General features: G+C 28.6%; 1 protein-coding gene across 1 annotated transcript in view; it reads left to right on the top strand.

Annotated features, from left to right (window-relative positions):
* The window catches only part of LOC109601030 (metabotropic glutamate receptor 2), a 235979-nt gene that overhangs the window by 110751 nt on the left and 97420 nt on the right, over positions 1-27808 (top strand). Inside the window, exon 2 of the mRNA XM_049967446.1 lies at positions 16132-16274. Coding sequence (XP_049823403.1) covers positions 16132-16274 — 143 coding nt within the window. The remainder of the gene's footprint in view (positions 1-16131; positions 16275-27808) is intronic.

Raw genomic sequence — 27808 nt, 5'->3', positions numbered from 1 at the left:
TGTTCTCGGCGGTAACTTAATATTTTTTCCCCCGTTTAAATTTATAGTGGAAATTACGCCGTAAATCTTTTGTGTTTTTGTACACTGAAACTATTTGTAAGTTGAGAAATTTACGGTTCGACTTCGGCACAATCTGCAGCTTGATAAATTTTATCGCCCATTGGCGGCAGGAGAGACTAGATACCTGCTATCGTCACCGCAAGCGGCGAATCCTCGAAACAAAATTAAGGATAATCGCAATCTCACGGCAGCTTGTATCACATCCTTATGCTCACTCCAGATTATTTGTAAGTGTTGTGAGTGGGTCGAACTAATTTCATAGAAGCCCTCCTGCAAGACAAGTGTGCGCACAACGGAGTGGATTCTTAATCTAGTTGGATTTACCATTGTAAAGTGGAGTGAAGCATAATAAGGGAGTGTTGCATATTTTCACGTAAATTAGTTTATGATGCAATTTCCAAATTGAAATTTAATTAAGCTATGTCTAAGTCAAATAAATTTATACCATTTTATACAAGATAAGAACTTAAAGAAGTATAAAATAAATTTTTATTTTTTATTAAATTGTTTATAAATTATGTTTTATTTATTTTATATGCAGAAATTGTTAGAAAATTACTTTTTATATTTGGAATTAAAAATCTAAAAAATCTGAATTTATCTGAAAATCTAAAATAATCTAAAATATCTGACATTCTAAAAATATATGAAAATTTTTGAAAATCAGATATCTGAAATCATCTTAAAAACATCATAATATGCTATTGAAATCGTCTTGATTATCTGAAAATATAGGAAAATATCTGAAAATAACTGAAAATATCTGAAAATATGTAAAAATATCTGAAAATATCTAAAAATCTGAAAATATCTGAAATTATGAAAACATCTGAAAATCTGAATATATCTTAATATATGAAAATCTGAAAAATTGAAAATCTTTAAAACAATTTTTAACCAATTTAAACTCATAGTGAAGATCTAAATAATCTTGAAATTCTCTTGTGTATTTAAAATCCTGAAATTATATTGAAAATTTCTGAAATTATCTGAAAATATCTGAAAATATCTGAAAACATCTTGAAATATATGAAAATACTTAAAATATCTGAATATATCTATCTGAAAGTATCTGAAAATATTTGAAAATATCTGAAAATATCTAAAAATAACCGAAAATATCTGAAAATATCTGAAAATATCTGAAAATATATAAAAATGTCTGAAAATATCTGAAAATATGTAAAAATATCTGAAAATCTGAAAATATCTGAAATCTGAAAACATCTGAAAATCTGAATATATCTTAATATATGAAAATCTAAAAAACTCAAAATCTTTAAAACAATTTTTAACCAATTTGAACTCATAATGAAGATCTAAATAATCTTGAAATTCTCTTGTGTATTTAAAATCCTGAAATTATATTGAAAATATCTGAAATTATCTGAAAATATCTGAAAATATCTAAAAATAACTGAAAATATCTGAAAATATCTGAAAATATCTGAAAATATCTGAAAATATCTGAAAATATCTGAAAATATCTGAAAATATCTGAAAATATCTGAAAATATCTGAAAATATCTGAAAATATCTGAAAATATCTGAAAATATCTGAAAATATCTGAAAATATCTGAAAATATCTGAAAATATTTGAAAATATCTGAAAATATCTGAAAATATCTCAAAATATCTGAAAATATCTGAAAATATCTGAAAATATCTGAAAATATCTGAAAATATCTGAAAATATCTGAAAATATCTGAAAATATCTGAAAATATCTTAAAATATATGAAAATACTTAAAATATCTGGAAATATCTATCTGAAAGTATCTGAAAATATTTGAAAATACCTGAAAATTTGAAAATATCTAAAAATCTAGAAATATCTAAAAATCTAAAAATTTTAAAATATCTGGAAATCTAAAAATATCTGAAATTCTGAATTTATCTGAAAATCAGAAAATATCAGAAAATTTAAAAATATCCGATAATCTGAAAATTTGAAAAAATATCAAAAATCTGGAAATTTTTGGAAAACTAAAAATTTCTGAAAATCTGAAAATTATTTTTTATATTTTGAATTTTAAAATCTAATATCCCATCATAAATCATTAAATCTGAAAATCGGAATTTATTCAAAAATCCAAAAAAATCTGAAATATCTGAAAATCTGAATTTTTCTGAAAGTCAGATAATATCTGAAAATATCTGAAAATTAGAAAATATATGAAAAACTGAAAATGTCTGAAAATTTTAAAATATTTAAAAATGTGTAAATATCTCAAAAACTAAAAATTTAAAAATATCTGAAAATCTGAAAATATTTGAAAATCTGAATTTATCTTAAAATCTGAAAATATCTGTAAATCTAGAGATATCTAAAACTCTGAAAACATTTGAAAATATTTGAAAATCTGAACACATCTGAGAATCTGAATTTGTCTGAAAATCTGAAAATATCTGAAAATCTGAAAATATATAAAAATCTGAAAATATCTGAAAATCTGAAAATATTTGAAAATCTAAACATTTAAAATCTAATATTAAAAAATTACAACTGCCAAAATAATATCCAAGATGTCAAAATTAATAATTTTTTTTAAATTAAACATAAATAGCATAAATATAAATTAAAATTACACATAATATATAAAGTTCACCACATAATATTCAGGAATTTAGTTTACTCTCCACGAAAAATGTTTATATACATTTCACGTTGGAAAATAACAGGAACCTTTCCTGCGACAACACATTGCCAACATGTCATTCATTCCGGCCGTCTCGCCACCGGAGTCTTGATAACTGTTGACACGTAATCCTAAATTATGGCCGCACGTTATTTATGCATTCCACATTCGACAAAAACACACCTTCGAACAGGGGCAATAAGTCAGCCATTATTTCGAATAATTCCGGTAAATGACGTTCCCGTAAAAATTTATGAGACCTCCGCACTTAACGTCCGGTCATTGCATATAGAGCGGTTTGTGAGACGACAAGATAACCGGCGAAACCTAATTATTATCTTGGCAGAACGTTAAATTTTAAGCGGAAAACTGTTCGGACGCGTTACTCCCACAATCCACACGTATGTTTATTTACGCGTCGCAAAACATAAAACCAGATAAGTGTACGCCGTAAACAGACGGCCGTTTAATTTTTACGAATTACTTTTTTTCGAGGTTTTCAGCCAAGTAATTTCACACATATTAGTCAAAGTATTTCTTTTTTTGGCCCTGCGAAATATATTAAAATTTGTCCCCCATACCAACGGATGTCGTTTACGTTAATTTCGGTAAATGTGCTGCCGTTAAATTTAATTTTCTCGCATATTTTCACGTAAAACTTTGTTAATTATACTAATTAATAATTTAATCACGCGAGAGAGATTAAAGAAAAGAAAATCTGCTTTTAGAACTTCATTGTCTCTTGCTTTATAATAAAATCATCTTGAATTTGTATTGAAATCACACTGAAGTCAACTTGACGTTATCTTGAAATTACCCTGAAATCTTTTTAAACTTATTTTGAAATCATATTGATAACTCGTCTTAAAAACATCTTAATTTGATATTAAAATCATCCTCAAAGCATCATGAACCTTTGAAATTTTAAGATCTTTAAATTATTTCTCATCTATCATCTTGAAATCATTTTGAAATCATCTTAAAAACATCATAATATCCTATTGAAATCGTTTTGAATCATGGAAATATCTGAAAATTTGAAAGTATTTGAAAATTGTGAAAATATCTGAAAATATCTGAAAATATCTGAAAATATCTGAAAATATCTGAAAATATCTGAAAATATCTAAAAAAATCTGAAAATATCTAAAAATATCTGAATATATCAAAAAATATCTGAAAATATCTAAAAATATATGAAAATATCTGAAATATCTGAAAAGATATTAAAATATCTAAAAATATCTATCTGAAAATATCCGAAAATATCTGAAAATACCTGAAAATATCCAAAAATATATGAAAATATTTGAAAATATCTGAAAATATCTGAAAATATCTGAAAATATCTAAAAATATCTGAAAATATCTGAAAATATCTGAAAATATCTGAAAATATCTGAAAATATCTGAAAATATCTAAAAATATCTAAAAATATCTGAAAATATCTAAAAATATCTGAAAATATCTAAAAATATATGAAAATATCTGAAAATATCTAAAAATATCTGAATATATCAAAAAATAAATTATCTTAATATACCTTGAAATCATATTGGGACCTATAAAAATTCCTATAGCGTTGAAATTATTTAGAAATCTTATTGACATCTTTTCTAAAACATTTTTTAATCATTTGACATCATATATCATGATTAAAGTACTTTAATATTACCTAAATCATTTTAAAATCATCTTGAACACCTAAAATCTTGAAATTACCATGAAAATATGTGAAAACCTGAAAATATCTGAAAATCTGAAAATCTGAAAATATATGAAAATCTAACAAATATCTGAAAATCTGAAAATATCTGAAATTCTAACAAATATCTGAAAATCTGAAAATATCTAAAAATCTGAAAATATCTGAAAATCTAAATATATATGAAAATCTGAAAATATTTGAAAATCTGGAAATATCTGAAAATATATGAAAATCTGAAAATATCTGAAAATCTGAAAATATCTGAAAATCTAAAAATATCTGAAAATCTGAAAATATCTAAAATTCTGAAAATATCTGAATATATCTGAATATATCTGAAAATCTAAACATATCTGAAAATCTGAAAATATCTGAAAATCTGGAAATATCTGAAAATCTGAATATATCTGAAAATCTAACAATATCTGAAAATCTGAAAATATTTGAAAATCTGGAAATATCTGAAAATATATGAAAATCTGAAAATATCTGAAAATCTAAAAATATCTGAAAATCTGAAAATATCTAAAAATCTGAAAATATCTGAATATATCTGAATATATCTGAAAATGACTGAAAATCTGAAAATATCTGAAAATCTGAAAATATATGAAAATCTGAAAATATCTAAAAATATCTGAAAATATCTGAAAATATCTGAAAATATCTAAAAATATCTGAAAATATCTGAAAATATCTGAAAATATCTGAAAATACCTTAAAATATCTGAAAATATTTGAAAATTTCCGAAAATATCTGAAAATATCTAAAAATCTGAAAATAACTGAAAATCTGAAAATATCTGAAAATCTGAATATATATGAAAATCTGACAGTATTTGAAAATCTAAAAATATCTGAAAATCTGAAAATATCTAAAAATCTGAAAATATCTAAATATATCTGAAAATCTGAAAGTATCTGAATATCTAAAAATATCTGAAAATCTGAAAATATCTAAAAATCTGAAAATATCTAAATATATCTGAAAATCTGAAAATATTTGAAAATCTGGAAATATCTGAAAATATATGAAAATCTGAAAATATCTGAAAATCTAAAAATATCTGAAAATCTGAAAATATCTAAAAATCTGAAAATATCTGAATATATCTGAATATATCTGAAAATCTAAAAATATCTGAAATTCTGAAAATATTTGATAATATTTGTAAATATTTGAAAATATTTGAAAATATTTGAAAATCTATAAATATCTGAAAATATCTAAAAATATCTGAAAATATCTAAAAAAATCTGAAAATCTAAAAATCAGAAAATCTAAAAATTTAATATCATATTGAAATTGTCTTGAAAACATCATAAAATTTCCTCGAATTCATCTTTATAAGTTCTTCAGTTCTGAAAATCTTGGAATTATCTGAAATCTGAAGTATTCGTTAATGGAGCTAACTAATAATTTAATCAGGCCAGACAAATTAAAGTAAGAAAATTTATTTTTAGAACATCTTTAGGTATCGTTTTACTTTATATTAAATTTCCATAATATTTTCACTTTTCCACAAACAACTTTTAATAACTCTTCTATGCACATCAGCATTAAGATTGACGTTATCAAGATTGTTTACAGTAATAAATATAATGGAGCACGTTGTCAGTACGAATAAATATAGTTTGTCGTCCTTGAGTCGTCCTGGATGACAGGTAGAACATTTTTACGTCAATCTTAAAAAAGCAATCAAACTTTATTGCCACTCTCGAGCAACGAACGTAAATTTTATATATTCGAAACGAATGACAAACAATATGTGAGACAGCTTGTTGATAAAAATGCGATTACACATGGGCGTAAATTGCTTTTACACATAGCTTTTTTATTACCCATGTTATAAGGGAAAAATCCTGAACAGACCCTCGTTACGTTCGCATCTTTGGACACCGTTTATGTGGACCATTACTAAACATAATTCTCGTTAAGGTCTTCGTAAAATCAGGATATAATTTGCTGTTTGAATGGATGACTTGGAAGTTTTGTGTATTGGAGTAGCTAAATTGCTCCGCAGCAAATATTTAGACATCTGCTGATTTGGAGCTCAAACGAGAAAGTAGCAGTTCATTTCAGTGTTGGGAGTTGAAGTACGATATTTGTTTAATTTGGGAGTTCAAGGTGAACTTACCTCCCTAATTAAATATACACGTTGAACTTTACACAGTGCACGTTTCGGATGAATCAAAGTGAAAAGGATGAATAGATTTTTTCCCGTTGACAGCCCCAAATCGAACATTGCTCACAGATATTCAAAACTTTTAATTAACCTCCTGGCCCCCCCGTCGAACCGAAGGGCGTCGAAGATGGGCAAAAAACCGCCGGGTGTTCCTATCGTGGCGAAATCCACGTCAAGCTAATTTAGCCATTTGCGTATAAAATCAACCCTTTGATCAGTAAAATTAAACTTTTTAATTACAAGTTTAGTAATGAGATAACTTTGGTGTCACAAACAAACAGACTTGCGAGGGGATCACGTATAGAACAACTCGGGCGTCGCTCCCGCTCCGCTCTTTTTGCACACACACCCCTCGTTCCTCGCATGTAGGTAGGTATAATTGAGTTCTGATTAAGTAATTCGCAGGACATGTCTACATTAAACAATTCCATCTATTAGACGTCTACGTCAATATATTTCGCGTTTAACCAACAACGGCTCAGACTAGATAAAGTAATGTTGTTTAGAGTCTGTAATGGTGATTTTGGATTTTATCATTAGTATAAACCCAAAAGGCACAATAGGATTTAGTACAGTCGAGACACAGAAGGAATTTTAATGTAATTTTACCATTAACGCATCCAGGAGACTGAGGAAATCAGCTTCAACACAATTTGAGAATATCCTGAAACCTTTTATCCATAAATTATCTTAATATATCTTGAAATCATATTGGGACCTATAAAAATTCCTCTAGCCTTGAAATTATTTAGTAATCTTATTGACATCTTTTCTAAAACATTTTTTAATCAATTTGAACTGGTGGTGAAATGGTCTTGATTGAAATCATATATCATGATTAAAGTACTTTAATATTACCTAAATCATTTTAAAATCATCTTGAACACCTAAAATCTTTAAATTACCATGAAAATATGTGAAAATCTGAAAATATCTGAAAATATCCGAAAATATCTGAAAACATCTGAAAATATCTGAAAATCTGAATATATATGAAAATATCTGAAAATATCTGAAAATCTGAAAATATCTGAAAATCTGAAAATATATGAAAAACTGAAAATATCTAAAAATCTGAATATATCTGAAAATCTGAAAATATCTAAAAATCTGAAAATATCTGAAAATCTGAAAATATATGAAAATCTGAAAATATCTGAATATCTGAAAATATCTGAAAATATCTCAAAATATCTCAAAATATCTGAAAATATATGAAAATCTGGAAATATATGAAATTTTGAAAATATCTGAAAATCTGAAAATATTTGAAAATCTGAAAATATATGAAAAACTAAAAATATCTGAAAATCTGAAAATATCTAAAAATCTGAAAATATCTGAAAATATCTGTAAATATGTGAAAACATCTGAAAATATCTGAAAATCTGAAATTATATGAAAATATGAAAATATATGAATATCTGAAAATATCTGAAAATATCTCAAAATATCTGAAAATATCTCAAAATATCTGAAAATATCTGAAAACATCTGAAAATATCTGAAAATCTGAAAATATCTGAAAATCTAAAAATATATGAAAATCTGAAAATATCTGAATATCTGAAAATATCTCAAAATATCTGAAAATATCTCAAAATATTTGAAAATATCTGAAAATATCTTAAAATATCTGAAAATAACTCAAAATATCTGAAAATATTTGAAAATCTGAAAATATATGAAAATCTGAAAATATATGAAAAACTGAAAATACCTGAAAATATCTGAAAATCTGAAAGTATCTGAAAATATCTAAAAATCTGAAAATATTTTAATATATCTGAAAATCTAAAAATATCTGAAAACATTTGAAAATATATGAAAATATTTGAGAATATCTGAAAATATCTGAAAGTATCTAAAAATATCTGAAAATATTTGAAAATATCTGAAAATATGTGAAAATATTTGAAAATATCTAAAAATATCTGAAAATGTCTGAATATATTTGAAAAAATCTGAAAATCTCTGATCTGAAAATTTCTGAATATCTGAAAATATCTGAAAATATATGAAAATATATAAAAATATCGGAAGATATCTGAAAATATTTGAAAATATCTGAAAATATTTGAAAATATCTGAATATATTTGAAAATATCTGAAAATGTAAAAAGATCTGAAAATCTGAAAATATCTGTAAATCTGAATATATCTGAAAATTTGAAAGTATTTAAAAATCTCAAAACATCTGAAAATATGAAAATATCTGAAAATATCAATTTGAACTCACAATAATCTTGAAATTCTCTTGTGTATTTAAAATCCTGAAATTATATTGAAAGTATTTTATTTTCATACATTTCTTTTGACATTTAATATTTCCTTTTGAACATAAAAAGGCAGAATAGAAAACTCATGCAAATATTACATTTATTTAGGATTTTCATTTAAAATTTAATCTCCCTGAAATTGCTTCCTGAAACAGTTTTATAGTTTTACTAACATGTTTAGAACTTTCAAATGAAACAATGCGATTGCGAGGTTAAAAACTCAACCGTATTTCTTGAAAACTTTAAATAATCCGATTGTGGTTTGGACTTAATCCTTTAGCTTTCGATTAAAATCTGCGAAATTGCTTTATGGGGCCCATTACGTAAAAATGCAAAAAGTTTAATTAATAAAACCTAAATACTGAATTGTTAAAAGCTCACACTTTGTGCACATCCACAATATTCGACGTAGAAGCGTTTCATGAAATCTACATATGAAATTACAACCATTTCTGGCATGTTTGACCGGAAGCGTATTGGATTTCAATCGTGCAAGTTTTCAGTGCGTTTGGCTGAAAACTTCCGGCCTTTATAGCATTGATAACACGAAGTATTTGTAAATAATACTTTCGGAAAGTTTTGTGGCGAATCGTTTTCATAACGTTTCAGGTAAGTTTAAGTTTACGGTTACAATGCAAACGTTTCCGAAAACATTAATCACAAACAGACCGCAATTAGTTCCCTTTGGGCAGTTTATGTAAATTATCCCATGTTCGAACAATAAGTCGGTTTTCAACAGTAAACCGGCACAAAGTTAATTCAATATCAACCGAATTTACCTGATTTACTTGGTTCCATTACAAAGCCGGATCCAACTCTGAATGTAACTAAGGACGTTCATTGAGCAAACTTCCGGTTAATCTGCACCGGAGCTGATGACAGATTCCGACCAGTCGAACTTCTTTGCTGCAGCTTCATGTTTCAATAGGAAACTTTCGGCGTCGAATTGTTCTGTTGTGCGGTCCTGATAATTGAAATGTCCAAGTACGGATAATTTCTTGGCATAAATGTTAAGCAAATTTCTTCCTGACGGTTTTCAGTTTGCGTAAGCGAAGACGAAAGTCGGTCGAGTGTAAGATAACTTACAGCAAATAATTTTATAGACATAACAAAACTGTGGTAATGAATGCTTTTTAACTTTGTGAACTTTACCAGGTCTGAAGTATTATTAGGTTTCAAACGAAATATCAAACTTTCTTTAATAATTTTTTAACAGTGAGTTAGAAAATTTATTATGTGTTATTATTTTCTTAACTTTAATTTTCCACATAAATAATTTGAATATTTAAATTTCTTTAATTAAGTTTAAGTTGTTTAATCTGAAGAATTTTATTAATTTAAATCTGAAAACCTGAAAACCATCTGAAAATCTGAAAATTATTTTAAACTCTAAAAATTACGTGAAAAATGTCTCAAAATTGTCTGAAAATTATCTGAAAATTATCTGAAATTATCTGAAAATTATCTGAAAATTATCTGAAAATTATCTGAAAATTATCTGAAAATATTTGAAAATATCTGAAAATTATCTGAAAATTTTCTGAAAATTATCTGAAAATTATCTGAAAATTATATGAAACTTATCTGAAAATTATCAGAAAATTATCCGAAAATTATCTGAAAATTATCTGAAAATTATCTGAAAATTATTTGAAAATTATCTAAATATTATCTGAAAATTATCTGAAAATATCTGAAAATTATCTGAAAATTATTTGAAAATTATCTGAAAATTATCTGAAAATTTTCTGAAAATTATCTGAAACTTATCTGAAAATTATCTGAAAATTTTCTGAAAATTATCTGAAAATAATCTGAAAATTATATAAAAATTATATGAAAATTATCTGAAATTTATCTGAAAATTATCTGAAAATTATCTGAAAATTATTTGAAAATTATCTGAAAACTATCTCAAAATTATCTGAAAATTATCTGAAAATCATCTGAAAATTATCTGAAAATTATCTGAAAATTTTCTGAAAATTATCTGAAACTTATCTGAAAATTATCTGAAAATTTTCTGAAAATTATCTGAAAATAATCTGAAAATTATCTAAAAATTATATAAAAATTATCTGAAAATTATCTGAAATTTATCTGAAAATTATCTGAAAATTATTTGAAAATTATCTGAAAACTATCTCAAAATTATCTGAAAATTATCTGAAAATCATCTGAAAATTATCTGAAAATTATCTGAAAATTATTTAAAAATTATCTGAAAATTATCTGAAAATTATCTGAAAATTATCTGAAAATCTGAAAATCTGAAATTCTGAAAATATGAAAATATGAAAATATGAAAACCTGAAAATCTGAAAATCTGAAAATCAGAAAATTTGAAAACCTGAAAATCTGAAAATCTGAAAATCTTTATTAATGTTTAATTTAATTAATTAATTTACAAACCTCAATTCTTGATGAAATTCCTTTCTAAATGAACCGCTGCTTCAAATTGCTTTCAAATACAATAATTTAAATACAATTTAAAATCCCCTAATTACCACAATAAATCCTAAACAATTAAAAGATCGTTGCATTCATCTTTATTAAAAACGAATTGCAACACTCGTCTCGTAACAGTGCCGCGAAATCGAGACCATTAGTGCCTGTTTCTCTTTATTTTTCTGCGGCCTTTCGTTCCGTCCGACAAATAAAGCATTCCAGTAACACAAACATCCCGGAACAATCGCCGGAAACGCCGACACAATCCCGGGCGGTCTTTGAACAAGGACCACCTGAGGGAAACGCGGTTACGATTGCGATTTCCGACGGTCTACTTTAAATTACTAAATATTTGCCGGGGAAACCCCGACGTTTTATCAAATCTCGAACCGTTCGGGCGGGCACGTGATCGGCGGAACCACGGTTCATTACGTCTCGCAAAGATGTATGTTTTGTGTGTTTTATCGATGGAGTAACTCGATAATGTCGAATATGATTTTCCAATCATTTGAACCACACAAAATATTCTCTAAAGATTCTAAAGATTCTAAAGATTCTAAAGATTCTAAAGATTCTAAAGATTCTGAAGATTCTAAAGATTCTAAAGATTCTAAAGATTCTAAAGATTCTAAAGATTCTAAAGATTCTAAAGATTCTAAAGATTCTAAAGTTTCTAAAGATTCTAAAGATTCTAAAGATTCTAAAGATTCTAAAGATTCTAAAGATTATAAAAATTCTAAAGATTCTAAAGATTCTAAAGATTCAAAAGATTCTAAAGATTCTAAGGATTCTAATGACTCTAAAAATTCTAAAGATTCTAAAGATTCTAAAGATTCTAAAGATTCTAAAGATTCTAAAGATTCTAAAGATTCTAAAGATTCTAAAGATTCTAAAGATTCTAAAGATTCTAAAGATTCTAAAGATTCTAAAGATTCTAAAGATTCTAAAGATTCTAAAGATTTTAAAGATTCTAAAGATTCTAAAGATTCTAAAGATTCTAAAGATTCTAAAGATTCTAAAGATTCTGAAGATTCTAAAGATTCTAAAGATTCTAAAGATTCTAAAGATTCTAAAGATTCTAAAAATTCTAAAGATTCTAAAGATTCTAAAGATTCTAAAGATTCTAAAGATTCTAAAGATTATAAAGATTATAAAGATTCTAAAGATTCTAAAGATTCTAAAAATTCTAAAGATTCTAAAGATTCTAAAGATTCTAAAGATTCTAAAGATTCTAAATATTCTAAAGATTCTAAAGATTCTAAAGATTCTAAAGATTCTAAAGATTCTAAAGATTCTAAAGATTCTAAAGATTCTAAAGATTCTAAAGATTCTAAAGATTCTAAAGATTCTAAAGATTCTAAAGATTCTAAAGATTCTAAAGATTCTAAAGATTCTAAAGATTCTAAAGATTCTAAAGATTCTAAAGATTCTAAAGATTCTAAAGATTCTAAAGATTCTAAAAATTCTAAAGATTCTAAAGAAAGATTCTAAAGAAAGATTCTAAAGATTCTAAATATTCTAAACAAAAGTCGTCAAATAATTTTAAAATCTCCATGAAATTCTGTAATTCTGTAACTCAATTCTGAAATTCTGAAATTTTGAAATTTTGAAATTCTGAAATTCTGAAATTCTGAAATTCTGAAATTCTGAAATTCTGAAATTCTGAAATTCTGAAATTCTGAAATTCTGAAATTCTGAAATTCTGAAATTCTGAAATTCTGAAATTCTGAAATTCTGAAATTCTGAAATTCTGAAATTCTGAAATTCTGAAATTCTGAAATTCTGAAATTCTGAAATTCTGAAATTCTGAAATTCTGGAATTCTGAAATTCTGAAATTCTGAAATTCTGAAATTCTGAAATTCTGAAATTCTGAAATTCTGAAATTCTGAAATTCTGAAATTCTGAAATTCTGAAATTCTGAAATTCTGAAATTCTGAAATTCTGAAATTCTGAAATTCTGAAATACTGAAATTCTGAAATTCTAAAATTCTGAAATTCTAAAATTTTGAAAATCTAAAATTCTGAAAAAACTATAAAGAAAGATTTTAAGTTAGATTCTAAATGTTCTGATTCATATCTGTAGAGATATATGTATAAATTGTATAATTTAGAAATCTAAGGTCCAAAATTATGAGAATCATATAATAATATTAAAAGTTCACAACAGACACGAATTCTGTGTAAAAATCAATCAAAGAAAATTTAGATCGTTCACAAATGTCTTTAATGGAACAAGAGCTTTTAAATGTAAACCTTTGTCAACTCTTAAGAACTTCCACTCGTGAAACTCGTTTCTATTTTTCCTTGAGGATCCCTTTTCGTCATTCCCAAGGTCAATCTGTTTATCCACCCTCAAACACATAACGGCGAATGGACGGGCTGACGCGCCGATTTTCAGGAGAAGTCGTTGTAACTATAACCTTAATTATGAACGAGGCCCAGATAATGATCATCAGCAGTATTTAACTCCCTCCACCGTTAACGTGGAACTGCGTAATTGCACATTTGATTGTGTGAAATAATCGCGCTCACTTTGTGGAATTACGGGGCGGGAGTTGAGCATTACGCCTTGGAGGAATTAAACTTCTGCATGCGTACACTTAACACTGATTTCCGTCATTTTAACTCCAATATTTTTTTTTATATTTGTCAAAGTTAAATTGGTAGCAAGTAGTTTAGTGTGTTTGCACCCTGAACACAAACGGGGGTTATTTAAAAGGTGTCGCCTTTCCTGAATTATGTAGTAACGACTGAGGCGTTTTGCAGTAACCGCCATCTGCGTGTGCAACATTCCCCACACCACTAATTAAATCAGCGAAGATAGTAACATTACCAACTTCCTCGACAGCCTTCCCTTAACTCACTCCCTCCTTTATAAATTACCCAATTTTAACCTCTGCAAAGCCGTATTATATACACGTTCGCTCCTCTCATATCTCCGATTTCACCGCGAAACGAAAAAAACAAGTGCTGAAAGGACTCGGGCGAAGCGGAGAAACGGCAAAGATGGAGAATTACTAATTTATCACATTTCGGCAGATTTCCTCACTTTTATTGTGCAACGTGATTTAATAAAGGGGCAAAATAGTCCGGACACAATATATATACGACAGTGCGTAAAAAATAATGTGTCCCGTTCGGTCGTAAATCGTGCTAATACCCACGGTAGGCTGAAAAAAAGTGCCACAAGTATGTGGCCCTGAAAAAACTATAAAAAAGTTGTGATGGGCAGATTAAAAGTTCAGGAGTCGACAACAATTAAAGAGGATTTAAAACTAAACCCACAGTTAAAAAGCGAAAGTCATAAAACAATTTAAAAATCTACATGAAATCCTGAAATTTTGAAATTTTGAAATTCTGAAGTTATAAAATTCTGAAATGTTGATGTTTTATAATTTTCATTTGCTGAATTTCTGAATTTCTGAATTTCTGAATTTCTGAATTTCTGAATTTCTGAATTTCTGAATTTCTGAATTTCTGAATTTCTGAATTTCTGAATTTCTGAATTTCTGAATTTCTGAATTTCTGAATTTCTGAATTTCTGAATTTCTGAATTTCTGAATTTCTGAATTTCTGAATTTCTGAATTTCTGAATTTCTGAATTTCTGAATTTCTGAATTTCTGAATTTCTGAATTTCTGAATTTCTGAATTTCTGAATTTCTGAATTTCTGAATTTCTGAATTTCTGAATTTCTGAATTTCTGAATTTCTGAATTTCTGAATTTCTGAATTTCTGAATTTCTGAATTTCTGAATTTCTGAATTTCTGAATTTCTGAATTTCTGAATTTCTGAATTTCTGAATTTCTGAATTTCTGAATTTCTGAATTTCTGAATTTCTGAATTTCTGAATTTCTGAATTTCTGAATTTCTGAATTTTTGAATTTTTGAATTACTGAATTTCTGAATTTCCGAATTTCTGAATTTCTGAATTTCTGAATTTCTGAACTTCTGAACTTCTGAAATTCTGAAATTCTGAAATTCTGAAATAATTCTGAAATAATTCTGAAATAATTCTGAAATAATTCTGAAATAATTCTGAAATAATTCTGAAATAATTCTGAAATAATTCTGAAATAATTCTGAAATAATTCTGAAATAATTCTGAAATAATTCTGAATTACTGAAATTCTGAATTTTTTTAAATTTCTGAAATCTTGGAATCTATCTAAAAATCAAAAAAATTGAAAATATAAATAATTGAAATTCTGCAAACCTGAAATTTTAGAGAATCAAAAAAATTAAAATCTGTGTACATGTTAATCTGAAAAATACAGAAATATTGAAATTTTTAAATCCTGAAATCCTGAAATCTGAAAATGTACAAATCTAATATTTCAATCAAACTTTGATAAAACTACTTCTAATTAATTCTAATTAGATCAATAGACAAATTATAAACACTATTAAAGCAATATTTGTTATTTGAAGCCAATCAAGCATATTATACCATCTAATTTTGAGTTTGATGCAATATCAGATGCTTAGATTGGTCAAGAATTTGTATTAATATATCAGTAATTATATTATAATTTGTTTAATCGATTTAATCAATTCATAGCACTCCGATTACTGTTAATACAGCAGAACTAACCTTTAGACACTAAATTATATGCTAATTTGCAATTGATCCTGCAATGAATTACAACGTGCACATTATTATTACACCCCTATGTAAATTACCAAGATACCCCGATGTAACATAATTGAATTTCCTCACAGTGTTTTCACGTTCGTCCCACCCCAAATCCATAACGCAGATAGATAGACTGCATCTTGAATAACAAAGTAACCGGATTATTCTTTGCAGGATCCATAAGTAACATCGACGGCGCCGAGTACCACTGCAACAAGACCCAAGTGAGGAAAGTAATTTCGGGAGTGGTGGGCGCGGCGTCTAGTGTCACCTCGATCCAGGTGGCGAATCTGCTGAGACTCTTCAAAATTCCCCAGGTAAGGCGGGCTCTTAACGACTACGGTTTATTACTCGGATGGAAGTGGTGTTGTTTGAAAATAACGCGGGGCTGAGGGGGAGGGGGCCATGCTTCGGCGCCACATTTTAAATTCGATCATGTCGAAAGACAAAGGGACGGCGAAAGCGGGGCAATTTATTAGGGGACTCAATTACGAAGACAAGCATCCGGTTGCAAACACAAACTGCTGAGAATTTTTTTAAGGATTGAATTGACGCGAAAGGGTAAATTGTTATATGATAAAGTGACTATGAACTAAAATAAAAACTTTTATTAGTCACTTTAATATCACAGAGAAATTTTATCTTATACATTTAATAAATCTTTTATACATTTTATACATCATATCTTATACATCTTATACATCTTATACATCTTATACATCTTATACATCTTATACATCTTATACATCTTATACATCTTACACATCTTATACATCTTATACCTCTTATACATCTATACATCTCATACATCTTATACATCTTATACATTTTATATATCTTATACATCTTATGCATCTTGTACATTATATACATCTTATACATATTATGTATCTTGTACATTGCATACATCTTATACATCTTATACACCTTATACATCTTATACATCTTATACATCTTATACATCTTATACATCTTATACATCTTATACATCTTATACATCTTATACATCTTATACATCTTATACATCTTATACATCTTATACATCTTATACATCTTATACATCTTATACATCTTATACATCTTGTACATCTTGTGCATCTTGTACATCTTATACATCTTATACATCCTATACATCCATACATCTTATACATCTTATGCATCTTATGCATCTTATGCATCTTATACATCTTATATATCTTATACATCTTATACATCTTATCTTATACATCATATACATCTTGTACATCTTGTGCATCTTGTACATCTTATACATCTTGTGCATATTATACATCTTATACATCTTATACATCTTATACATCTTATACATCTTGTACATCTTGTGCATCTTGTACATCTTATACATCTTATACATCCTATACATCCATACATCTTATACATCTTATGCATCTTATGCATCTTATGCATCTTATACATCTTATATATCTTATACATCTTATACATCTTATCTTATACATCATATACATCTTGTACATCTTGTGCATCTTGTACATCTTATACATCTTGTGCATATTGTACATCTTATACATCTTATACATCTTATACATCTTATACATCTTATACATCTTATACATCCTATACATCATATACATCATATACATCTTATACATTTTATACATCTTATACATCCTATACATCTTATACACCTTATACATCTTATACATCTTATACATCTTATATGTCTTATTCATCTTATACATCTTATACATATTATATATCTTATATATCTTATACATCTATACATCTTATACTTCTTTTACATCATACATATTATTAATGTTATACCTCTTATATATCTTATACATCTAATACTTCTTATAACTTTACATGTCTTATACATTTTATACATCTTAAAAATCTTATATCTTATATATCTTGTATATCTTGTATATCTTGTATATCTTGTATATCTTGTATATCTTGTATATCTTGTATATCTTGTATATCTTGTATATCTTGTATATCTTGTATATCTTGTATATCTTGTATATCTTGTATATCTTGTATATCTTGTATATCTTGTATATCTTGTATATCTTGTATATCTTGTATATCTTGTACATCTATCTTGTATATCTTGTATATCTTGTATATGAATCCTTTTAAAATTACATTTATTTACCTAAATCATGTTCAAAGTACTTTAAAGTAAAATAATCATCAAATGACAATTAATACAAACATAGTAAAATACTTTATATTCCAAATCATTAAAATATTTAAATCAAAATATGTAAATTACAAAAAATATGAAAATTTAATTATCTAAAAATCTGAAGACCTAAAAGTTACTTGTTAAAAATTTCTTTGATAGTTTCAAGAAAATTTGTATCTATAATATATAAATCATTAATGGCAAACATGTTTCTAAGTGTTTTAACCAACATTCAATTATTTATCTCATTTATTATTTAATTAAATGAACTGGAGAATGTAAACAAAAAGCATTAACTTCATTTCTGTAACTTTGACCTGTTTCTAATAGATTACGTCAGAAAGACAAATATTTATTAATTATTGAACCAACAACAATTATTTATTTAATATTAACATTAGATAGCGTTTATTTATTACATTTTTTATATGAGTACGTGCCTCCATCTTCCTCTATGAGATCCTGCAGGACAGATATCCAATTTTATTATATTGACTTAGGGCCGTACTGCGGGAGACGGAAAAAAAGGAAAAACAAATACACTAACATAAAATGCAAACACGGGAGGCACACTTTTAGTATTCAAAGCGTTATTTGAAGCACATGTTATTTACGCTCACGACAAGTTTACTTTATGTAATTTTGGCAGGTTCAAAAATGCCAATTTGCAATTTATATTGTTCCGATCTTGTTTTTTGTTGTGGTTTCAATAAGTTTTTTAAGTGGGGTGTCTGAATAACGGTGAGGAAAGGTGGAAATTAATTAACTGAGCCCTGAACAACTCTGAACACTCAACCCGGTCTAAGAAGCTGAATTATATTCTGATATAACTGATGGGAGTACCTTGAATGTAACTTTAATAACCGCATTCGGAGCATCTTTTCCACCTTTTCGGCCCTGCTCAATAATACAATTTCAGCCTGAAAGAATTACGTATTTAGAGGCTCAAAACACTCAACTCACTTGTCTGCAGCCACCGTTAAGATTCCCTTATACTTTCATCTGCGGCCGCACGTTCAAAGGTTAATGAAGTTTAAATTGGCTTTACCAAAATTGTTGCCTTAAATAATCATGAGCCGCGTAGATTGAAGCTGCCCGGGCCGACGATTGTGGCCCGATAAAATTTTAGCGGTTTCATTAAAATTCTAATAAGTGCAGATTGAGCCCGCAAGAAATTATTTTAACGTGCTCATTTACGGTGCGCTTTTGCATTGCTTTAATAAGGGACGACGGCTGAACTTAACACGTTTTACCTGTGGAACAAATCAAATTTTATTGCTGAGGAAATTGGATGTTTTAATGGAATGGACATCCATTTTATTCCTTTTTGGAAATTAAACAAAGCAAATGTTTTAAATAAAAATAAATTATGTTATATTATTACAAATTTAATTTTATCTTGGACATGACAGTAATATTATTCAAATAAAATTTATCATTTTTCCTCAAAATGGGTCTCTGGAAGTCCATCAACTTACCTGTGGAAGAGATCAAATTTTATAGTTGAAAAACCTGAAAATTTTAATAGAAAGGAGTTTCAAATAAATGGAAGATTTTGAATATAAAACAAAGGAATAATTTGTTTATAAATAACCATTTTTATTTTATAAAAATAAATTATATTATTATAAATTTAAGTTTGTCTTTGACATGACAATAATGTTGTCTAACTGAAATTTCAGTTTTCCTCAAAATGGGTCTCTGAAAGTTCATCAACTTACCTGTGGAAGAGATCAAATTTTATGGTTGTAAAACCTGAAAATTTTAATGGATTTTGAATATAAAACAAAGTAATAATTTGTTTATAAATAACCAATTTTTTTATAAAAATAAATTATATTGTTATAAATTTAAGTTTGTCTTTGACATGACAATAATGTTGTCTAACTGAAATTTCATTTTTCCTCAAAATGGGTCTCTGGAAGTCCATCAACTTACCTGTGGAAGAAATCAAATTTTATGTTTGTAAAACCTGAAAATTTTAATGAATTTTGAATATAAAACAAAGTAAGAATGGGTCTCTGGAAGTCCATCAACTTACCTGTGGAAGAGATCAATTTTAATAGTTGAAAAACCTGAAAATTTTAATAGAAAGGAGTTTCAAATAAATGGAAGATTTGGAATATAAAACAAAGTAATAATTTGTTTATAAATAACCAATTTTTTTATAAAAATAAATTATATTGTTATAAATTTAAGTTTGTCTTTGACATGACAATAATGTTGTCTAACTGAAATTTCATTTTTCCTCAAAATGGGTCACTGGAAGTCCATCAACTTACCTGTGGAAGAGATCAATTTTAATAGTTGAAAAACCTGAAAATTTTAATAGAAAGGAGTTTCAAATAAATGGAAGATTTGGAATATAAAACAAAGTAATAATTTGTTTATAAATAACCAATTTTTTTATAAAAATAAATTATATTGTTATAAATTTAAGTTTGTCTTTGACATGACAATAATGTTGTCTAACTGAAATTTCATTTTTCCTCAAAATGGGTCTCTGGAAGTCCATCAACTTACCTGTGGAAGAGATCAAATTTTATGGTTGTAAAACCTGAAAATTTTAATGGATTTTGAATATAAAACAAAGTAATAATGGGTCTCTGGAAGTCCATCAACTTATCTGTGAAAGAGATCAATTTTAATAGTTAAAAAACCTGAAAATTTTAGTGGAAAGGAGTTTCAAATAAATGGAAGATTTTGAATATAAAACAAAGTAATAATTTGTTTATAAATAACCAATTTTTTTATAAAAATAAATTATATTATTATAAATTTAAGTTTGTCTTTGACATGACAATAATGTTGTCTAACTGAAATTTCATTTTTCCTCAAAATGGATCCCTGGAAGTCCATCAACTTACCTGTGGAAGAGATCAAATTTTACAGTTGAAAAACCTGAAAATTTTAATGGAAAGGAGTTTCAAATAAATGGAAGGTTTTGAATATAAAACAAAGTAATAATTTGTATATAAATAACCAAATTTTTTTATAAAAATAAATTATATTATTATAAATTTAAGTTTGTCTTTGACATGGCAATAATGTTGTCTTGCTGAAATTTCATTTTTCCTCAAAGTGGGTCTCTGGAAGTCCATCAACTTACCTGTGGAAGAGATCAAATTTTATGGTTGTAAAACCTGAAAATTTTAATGGATTTTGAATATAAAACAAAGTAATAATGGGTCTCTGGAAGTCCATCAACTTACCTGTGGAAGAGATCAATTTTAATAGTTGAAAAACCTGAAAATTTTAGTGGAAAGGAGTTTCAAATAAATGGAAGATTTTGAATATAAAACAAAGTAATAATTTGTTTATAAATAACCAATTTTTTATAAAAATAAATTATATTATTATAAATTTAAGTTTGTCTTTGTCATGACAATAATGTTGTCCAACTAAAATTTCATTTTGCCTCAAAATAAGTCACTGGAAGTCCATCAACTTACCTGTGGGAGAAATCAATTTTTGTAGCTGAAAAAACTGAAAATTTTAATGGAATGAAAGACCATTTTATTTCTATTTGAAAATAAAACAATGTAATTATTTTTTTATAAATAACCAACAGGGCTATAAGTTTGTCTAACTAAAATTTACTGAAATTCCATCAACCTAAACTAATTACCTCTATTGTAGACGAAAAGTATTTAGATCAATCAATCAATCAATAGCACGACTGCGAGATAAGCAACCCTCATCACAATATTTACAGTATTCCGAAAGGCAAAAGGGAATTTTTACTGAGGCCTGCAGGTAAAAAGACTTCGTTCCCATTGACTATATCAGCAATATCCATTGGGGATTGTGTTCAAAAGACTTATGATAATCAGATATTGGCTGAAAGAGAGAAAAACGCAAACCTGCTTCGTTCTCTGAATAAGTAAATCCTCTAATAACATACTTTAAATTTTCCTCGTCATTGTTACTGAACAGGAACACACGTTTCAATTAAGTTAAAGCAACAAATAAGAAACGTTGCAGCCCCCAGACAATTATCTAATACATCCAGGGTAGTTATGACGTGCCTTCGGGGGTGGCACGCGAATCCGGTCACAAAAAAAGGTTGTGCAAGCTCCGTGTTTATATTAAGCGGCCGCACCACAAATAAAATGAGAAAAATTGTGTGTCTAAACAACGAAGAAGTTAATAACATCTAACAGTTTCTTTCGAGTTGAATGGCGGAGGATAAAAAGAAAAGTTCCGGGGTGAAACCGACGAATGCAGCCGAGATGCATCTTTACGACCTGGGTTGGAAACAATTTCTTCCAATTCCTGCGACACTGAACGCAATAAAGGGCTTTCGGGATACTTTCATATACATGACGAGTGAATGATATTATTATTCCGCTGAGAACAAAAGGCGGATTTTTCACATTCCTGCTGCGAAGAAATTTAATTTAAAACTAATAATTTGAATTATTAAAACACTGTTAAATTTATTTTACTTAATTGTCACTCAACGTTTCAAGTGAAGTGACTGATTTAACTTGGACTGAAAACTTTTTATTTCAGTAACCATCGTCGGAATAAAATTGTTTTGAAACAGGAGTGTGTGGTTTAAAAACTTTTAAATAACTTAATAAGAGATAAGAGTTTGCTCCAACTGAAGTTATTACATGAAGTGAAATGAAAAGATTAGACGAGAAAAAGGAAAAGGAGAAGTACATCATAACGATTAAAGAATTACGACAAGTATAGTAAAAAATATAAAACATTTTGCCCTAATTTTGACGTTAACGTTAAAACTACCAATCAACGATACAATTCGTGCAGAAGACAATTACATGATGGTATTTATGCAAAGTGACTGCAAAGATATGTTTAAATTTTTGCATGAAACAACTTGTAAAGTACGTTACGAATTCAGTGTATAATTAGAGTTAATCACTCATAAATTCTGTTATTTCTTTACGTTTGAAATGAAAATTTATGTCGGTGCTAATTAACTTAATGTTAAAATCTGTTAACAAATTGCAATTAAACTTCAGATCTTTGTGTCATAAAATATTCAAGGTTCCTGTTAAGAAATTATAATATTAATAAACCTTCAAATGGAAGATGGAAAATGGGAGAAGGAAGAAGGAAGATGAGATATGAAAATGGGAGATGAAAGATGGGAGATGAAGATGGAAGATGGGAGATGGAAGACGGAAGATGGAAGATGGAAGATGAAAGATGTGAGATGGAAGATGGGAGATGGAAGATGAAGGATGAGAGATGGAAGATGGAAGATGGGAGATGGAAGATGGAAGATCGGAGGCAAAAGATGGAAGATGAAAGATGAAAGAAGAAAGATGGAAAATCGGAGATAAAAGATGGAAGATAAAAGATGAAAGATGGAAGATGGGATATGAAAGAAGGGGGATGGAAGATGAAAGATGGAAGATGGAAGATGGGAAATGGAATATGGGAGATGGAAGATGGAAGATGGGAGATGGAAGATGAAAGATGTGAGATGGAAGATGGAAGATGAGAGATGGAAGATGGAAGATGGAAGATGAAAGATGAAAGAAGGAAGATGAAAGATGGAAGATCGGAGATAAAAGATGGAAGATTAAAGATGAAAGAAGGAAGATAGAACATGAAAGATGGGATATGAAAGATATGGGATGGAAGATGAAAGATGGAAGATGGAAGATGGGAAATGGAATATGGGAGATGGAAGATGGAAGATGGAAGATGGGAGATGGAAGATGGAAGATGAAAGATATGAGATGGAAGATGAAAGATGAAAGAAGAAAGATGAAAGATGGAAGATGAAAGATGGGATATGAAAGATGGGGGATGGAAGATGAAAGATGGAAGATGGAAAATGAAATATGGGAGATGGAAGATGGAAGATGAAAGATGGAAGATGGGAGATCTAAGGTGGGAGATAAAAAATGGGAGATGGAACATGAATATTGTAAATATTGTAATATATTGGAATTGTTGTAATATTTGTAGATGATTTATGTATTTTAAATATTAACGAAACATGTCAGATAATTATTTACAACAAGCAAAACAGTCAATGTAACGAATTTAAAAGACTAAATAGCAAAAAATAAAATTGAAATAATCAAACTTCTCTTTGAAGTGATTCATAAAGGGAGGAGGCTCCTTTAATTTAAAATTATTTGTTCCAGTTATATTTAATTAAAAAGTTTATAAAATACGGCCGTCTACTCCTCATACTTCTTCACATAACTTTTTGAGTGGGCGGTTTCTTAATCCAAGTCCAGAACTAAGAATTTGCTTTACTCTTTAATTAACTTTATAAAATTGCACTGTAAAGATGTTAGTGAAACAATAAAGGGTACTTAGTTAATTGAAGATATAAGCATTAAAATTAATTTACCGTTTTATAATATCAAATAATCAGATTAAATGGGTGTGTATCGAGCCCCTTTGCAATCCTATATCTGATAATCGTAATTAGTGTTAATCACTGGAATTAATTACTCCAGGAAGTTCATTATTCAATAACGTACAGGCAATCTTCCACCCAACACAAGATATATGGCAGCTAATACAACTAGCCACTTTAATTAGACGTGTTAGAAACTTATTTAATTTCGTTAAGTGTACCCTGTCGATTATTGTTATTTTATAAAGTAATTTAACAACCCTTTGAAGTTCCATCCACGTTGAGTGTGGGGCAAATCTTTTATTTCATTATTTAATTCTCTTTCATCCGGTCGGAATGTGTAAACGTAACAACTTTATGACGGATGCTCCTTGAGCATCCAGCACAAAATGAAATATATTTGTATACTTTTTATTGTTTTATGTTTGGAAGTAGGGCGTGAACGGCGTCGCAGCGAATCGCAGGCGGGGGGATTAAATTAGATTTCGAGGGAAAAAAAAGTACGCCGTAGTTGGTCTTCGTTAAACTGAAATATGATGCCGTAAAACCAAGGAAAAGTTATGATAAACGAGTGAAGATAAACCACTTCCCAACACCGTTTTATTGTTATTTATTATGTTAGTTATTGTACACTTGCACACACGTAACCCTTTGCTTCGGTTGATTTTATGCGGTGACGTAATTTTACACGTGTTACGCGTTCCATTGCTTCTTCTGGTTTAACAAAATACCGCGAGAATCGTAAACTTTTTAATGCCGAGATTAATCAGCGGGATAACTTGCGAAACTTAATTAAAATCATGTTTGACCACTCTCCAAAGGCTCCCTTGTTTTATTTTATTATTCTTTTTGATGATCCACCCATAGTTTTTTATGATCCTTCAGTATAAAAAGACATTATGTGAAACAAAAGAGTTTCAACCATTTTATTTTAATCACTTTTGTCGAAAAAACGTTGTGTACTTTAAAAATTAATTCTTGTAGTATATAGTTCATTTTCATCTGTAATATTATCTATCATTTCCATCTATCATATATTTTCTATCTTCATCTTCCATCTACCATCTTCCATCTCCCATCTTCCATCTTTCATCTTCCAAATCCCATCTTTCATCTTCTATCTCCCATGTTCCATCTCCCATCTGTCATCTGCCATCTCCCATCTTCCTTCTCCCATCTTCCATCTTCCATCTTCCAAATCCCATCTTTCATCTTCTATCTCCCATGTTCCATCTCCCATCTGTCATCTGCCATCTCCTATCTTCCTTCTCCCATCTTCCATCTTCCACCTTCCATCTTCCATCTTCCATCTCCCATCTCCCATCTTTCATCTTCCATCTTCCATTTTCCATCTCTTATCTCCCATCTCCCATCTTCCATCTCCCATCTTTCATCTTCCATCTACCATTTTCCATCTCTCATCTCCCATCTTCCATCTTCCATATCCCATCTTTCATCTTCCATCTTCCATGTTCCATCTCCCATCTGTCATCTGCCATCTCTCATCTTCCTTCTCCCATCTTCCATCTCCCATCTTCCATCTTCCACCTTCCATCTTCCATCTCCCATCTTTCATCTTCCATCTACCATTTTCCATCTCTCATCTCCCATCTTCCATCTTCCATATCCCATCTTTCATCTTCCATCTTCCATGTTCCATCTCCCATCTGTCATCTGCCATCTCTCATCTTCCTTCTCCCATCTTCCATCTCCCATCTTCCATCTTCCACCTTCCTCTTCCATCTTCCACCTTCCATCTCCCACCTTCCATCTTTCATCTTCCATCTTCCACCTTCCATCTTCCATCTTCCACCTTCCATCTTCCATCTCTTATTTCTCATCTTCCTTCTCCCATCTTCCATCTTAAATAACAACTGTCAGGGATCACTCGTATAAAAACTTATAAATCGATTTAGTCAACATGTTTAAATAACCTAATTAGTGACTTATAACTTATGACTGTCGATGCGATATGTGATAGAAGATATAGAATATAGAAGACAGAAGATGGAAGACAGAAGATGGGAGATCTAAGGTGGGAGATGGAAGGAATTAAATTAAAATATATTAATATGTATTATTTAAAAGTATACAGATAATTTTGCTATCGACAATTTGTTACATTTCATATAAAAGTTGGTGCCGCTTCGTCGATGAAATATAGAGTTTCACAAAGGAGATACTTCATTTTTTATTATTTATTGCACGCCCCATTTTAGATCGTAAAATTGCCTGAAAAGATAAAACCGCTGGAACTTCTTAAAAGTCTCTGCTTATTCTTTAAAATTCCGCATCAATCTTAATAAAGTGACAAAAATTGTGCCGCCGTAAATTGCCGAGATAACGACAATATTTTGTACTTTTTATTGGACCTATATCTTAACAACGTCATTATAATATCGATCTGGATCTACTAAAGTTTCGTCACATTAATACGTCAGCTTCAGTGGGTAAGCAAAGAGTCCCGTTGGTGTTTGAACATGTCCCTGTTTTAATGAAGGAACTGGAAACTCATCGATGTCAATTTATAATTATGCTCCGTGTTAAATTAACTGTGGCACAAATAATTTAACTCCGAATCGTTTTATAACTCACCCACACAGTTGTGCTACATACATAAAAGTTACCAACTAATTTCCGTAATAGGATTCAGCATTGTTTACCGCACCTTGAAACGGACACGTCGGTTTCTATCATGTTTTAAGTCAATTATTGTCCACGTTGCAAATGTGCACTGGGTGTTGTGTCGGGCCGGCGTGGAAAGTTTTTGATTTAATGGACACTTTCAAATTAAATTAATAAAATTAGGTCAGCACACATGTCGGCTGATTTAATGCCGAAACACATTTAGTGTGTTAATGCCGGCGACATTACACAAAACCGTGGGATTGCTGTTGTTTCAATTTTCTAATTAACGAGAAACGTCCAGAATTTTATCTGCATTCGTGCTTTTGTTGCTGGATATTTGCGGCCGTTTTCGTCCTGTTGTCTTCCTTCGTTTTCATTTGTTCACTCTTGAAATGCAGCATGTTTTTTTGTTTGCGTTTTCAACAATACCACTTTAAAACCACTACTTATTTTAAAATTTTTAAAATTCAATCTAAGAGAGACATTTGTACATGTATAAACCAGTATATACATATTTAAGACTGGTAATTACCAGTAAAACATACTTTTGGCCTTATAATAAGCCTAATTTGTAGATTAGGTTAGGTTAAATTAAGTTAAAATAGGTTATATTAAATTAATTAATTAATTTAAAACTTACTTTGAAGCTTTAAAACTTATTTTGAGACTTTGAAACTTTGAAACTTTGAAACTTTGAA

This window comes from Aethina tumida, chromosome 5 (genome assembly GCF_024364675.1).
Source record: "Aethina tumida isolate Nest 87 chromosome 5, icAetTumi1.1, whole genome shotgun sequence".
Classification (NCBI taxonomy): Eukaryota; Metazoa; Arthropoda; class Insecta; order Coleoptera; family Nitidulidae; genus Aethina; species Aethina tumida.
The sequence above is the reverse complement of the archived record's forward strand: the minus strand, read 5'-3'. Positions and strand labels throughout refer to the sequence as shown.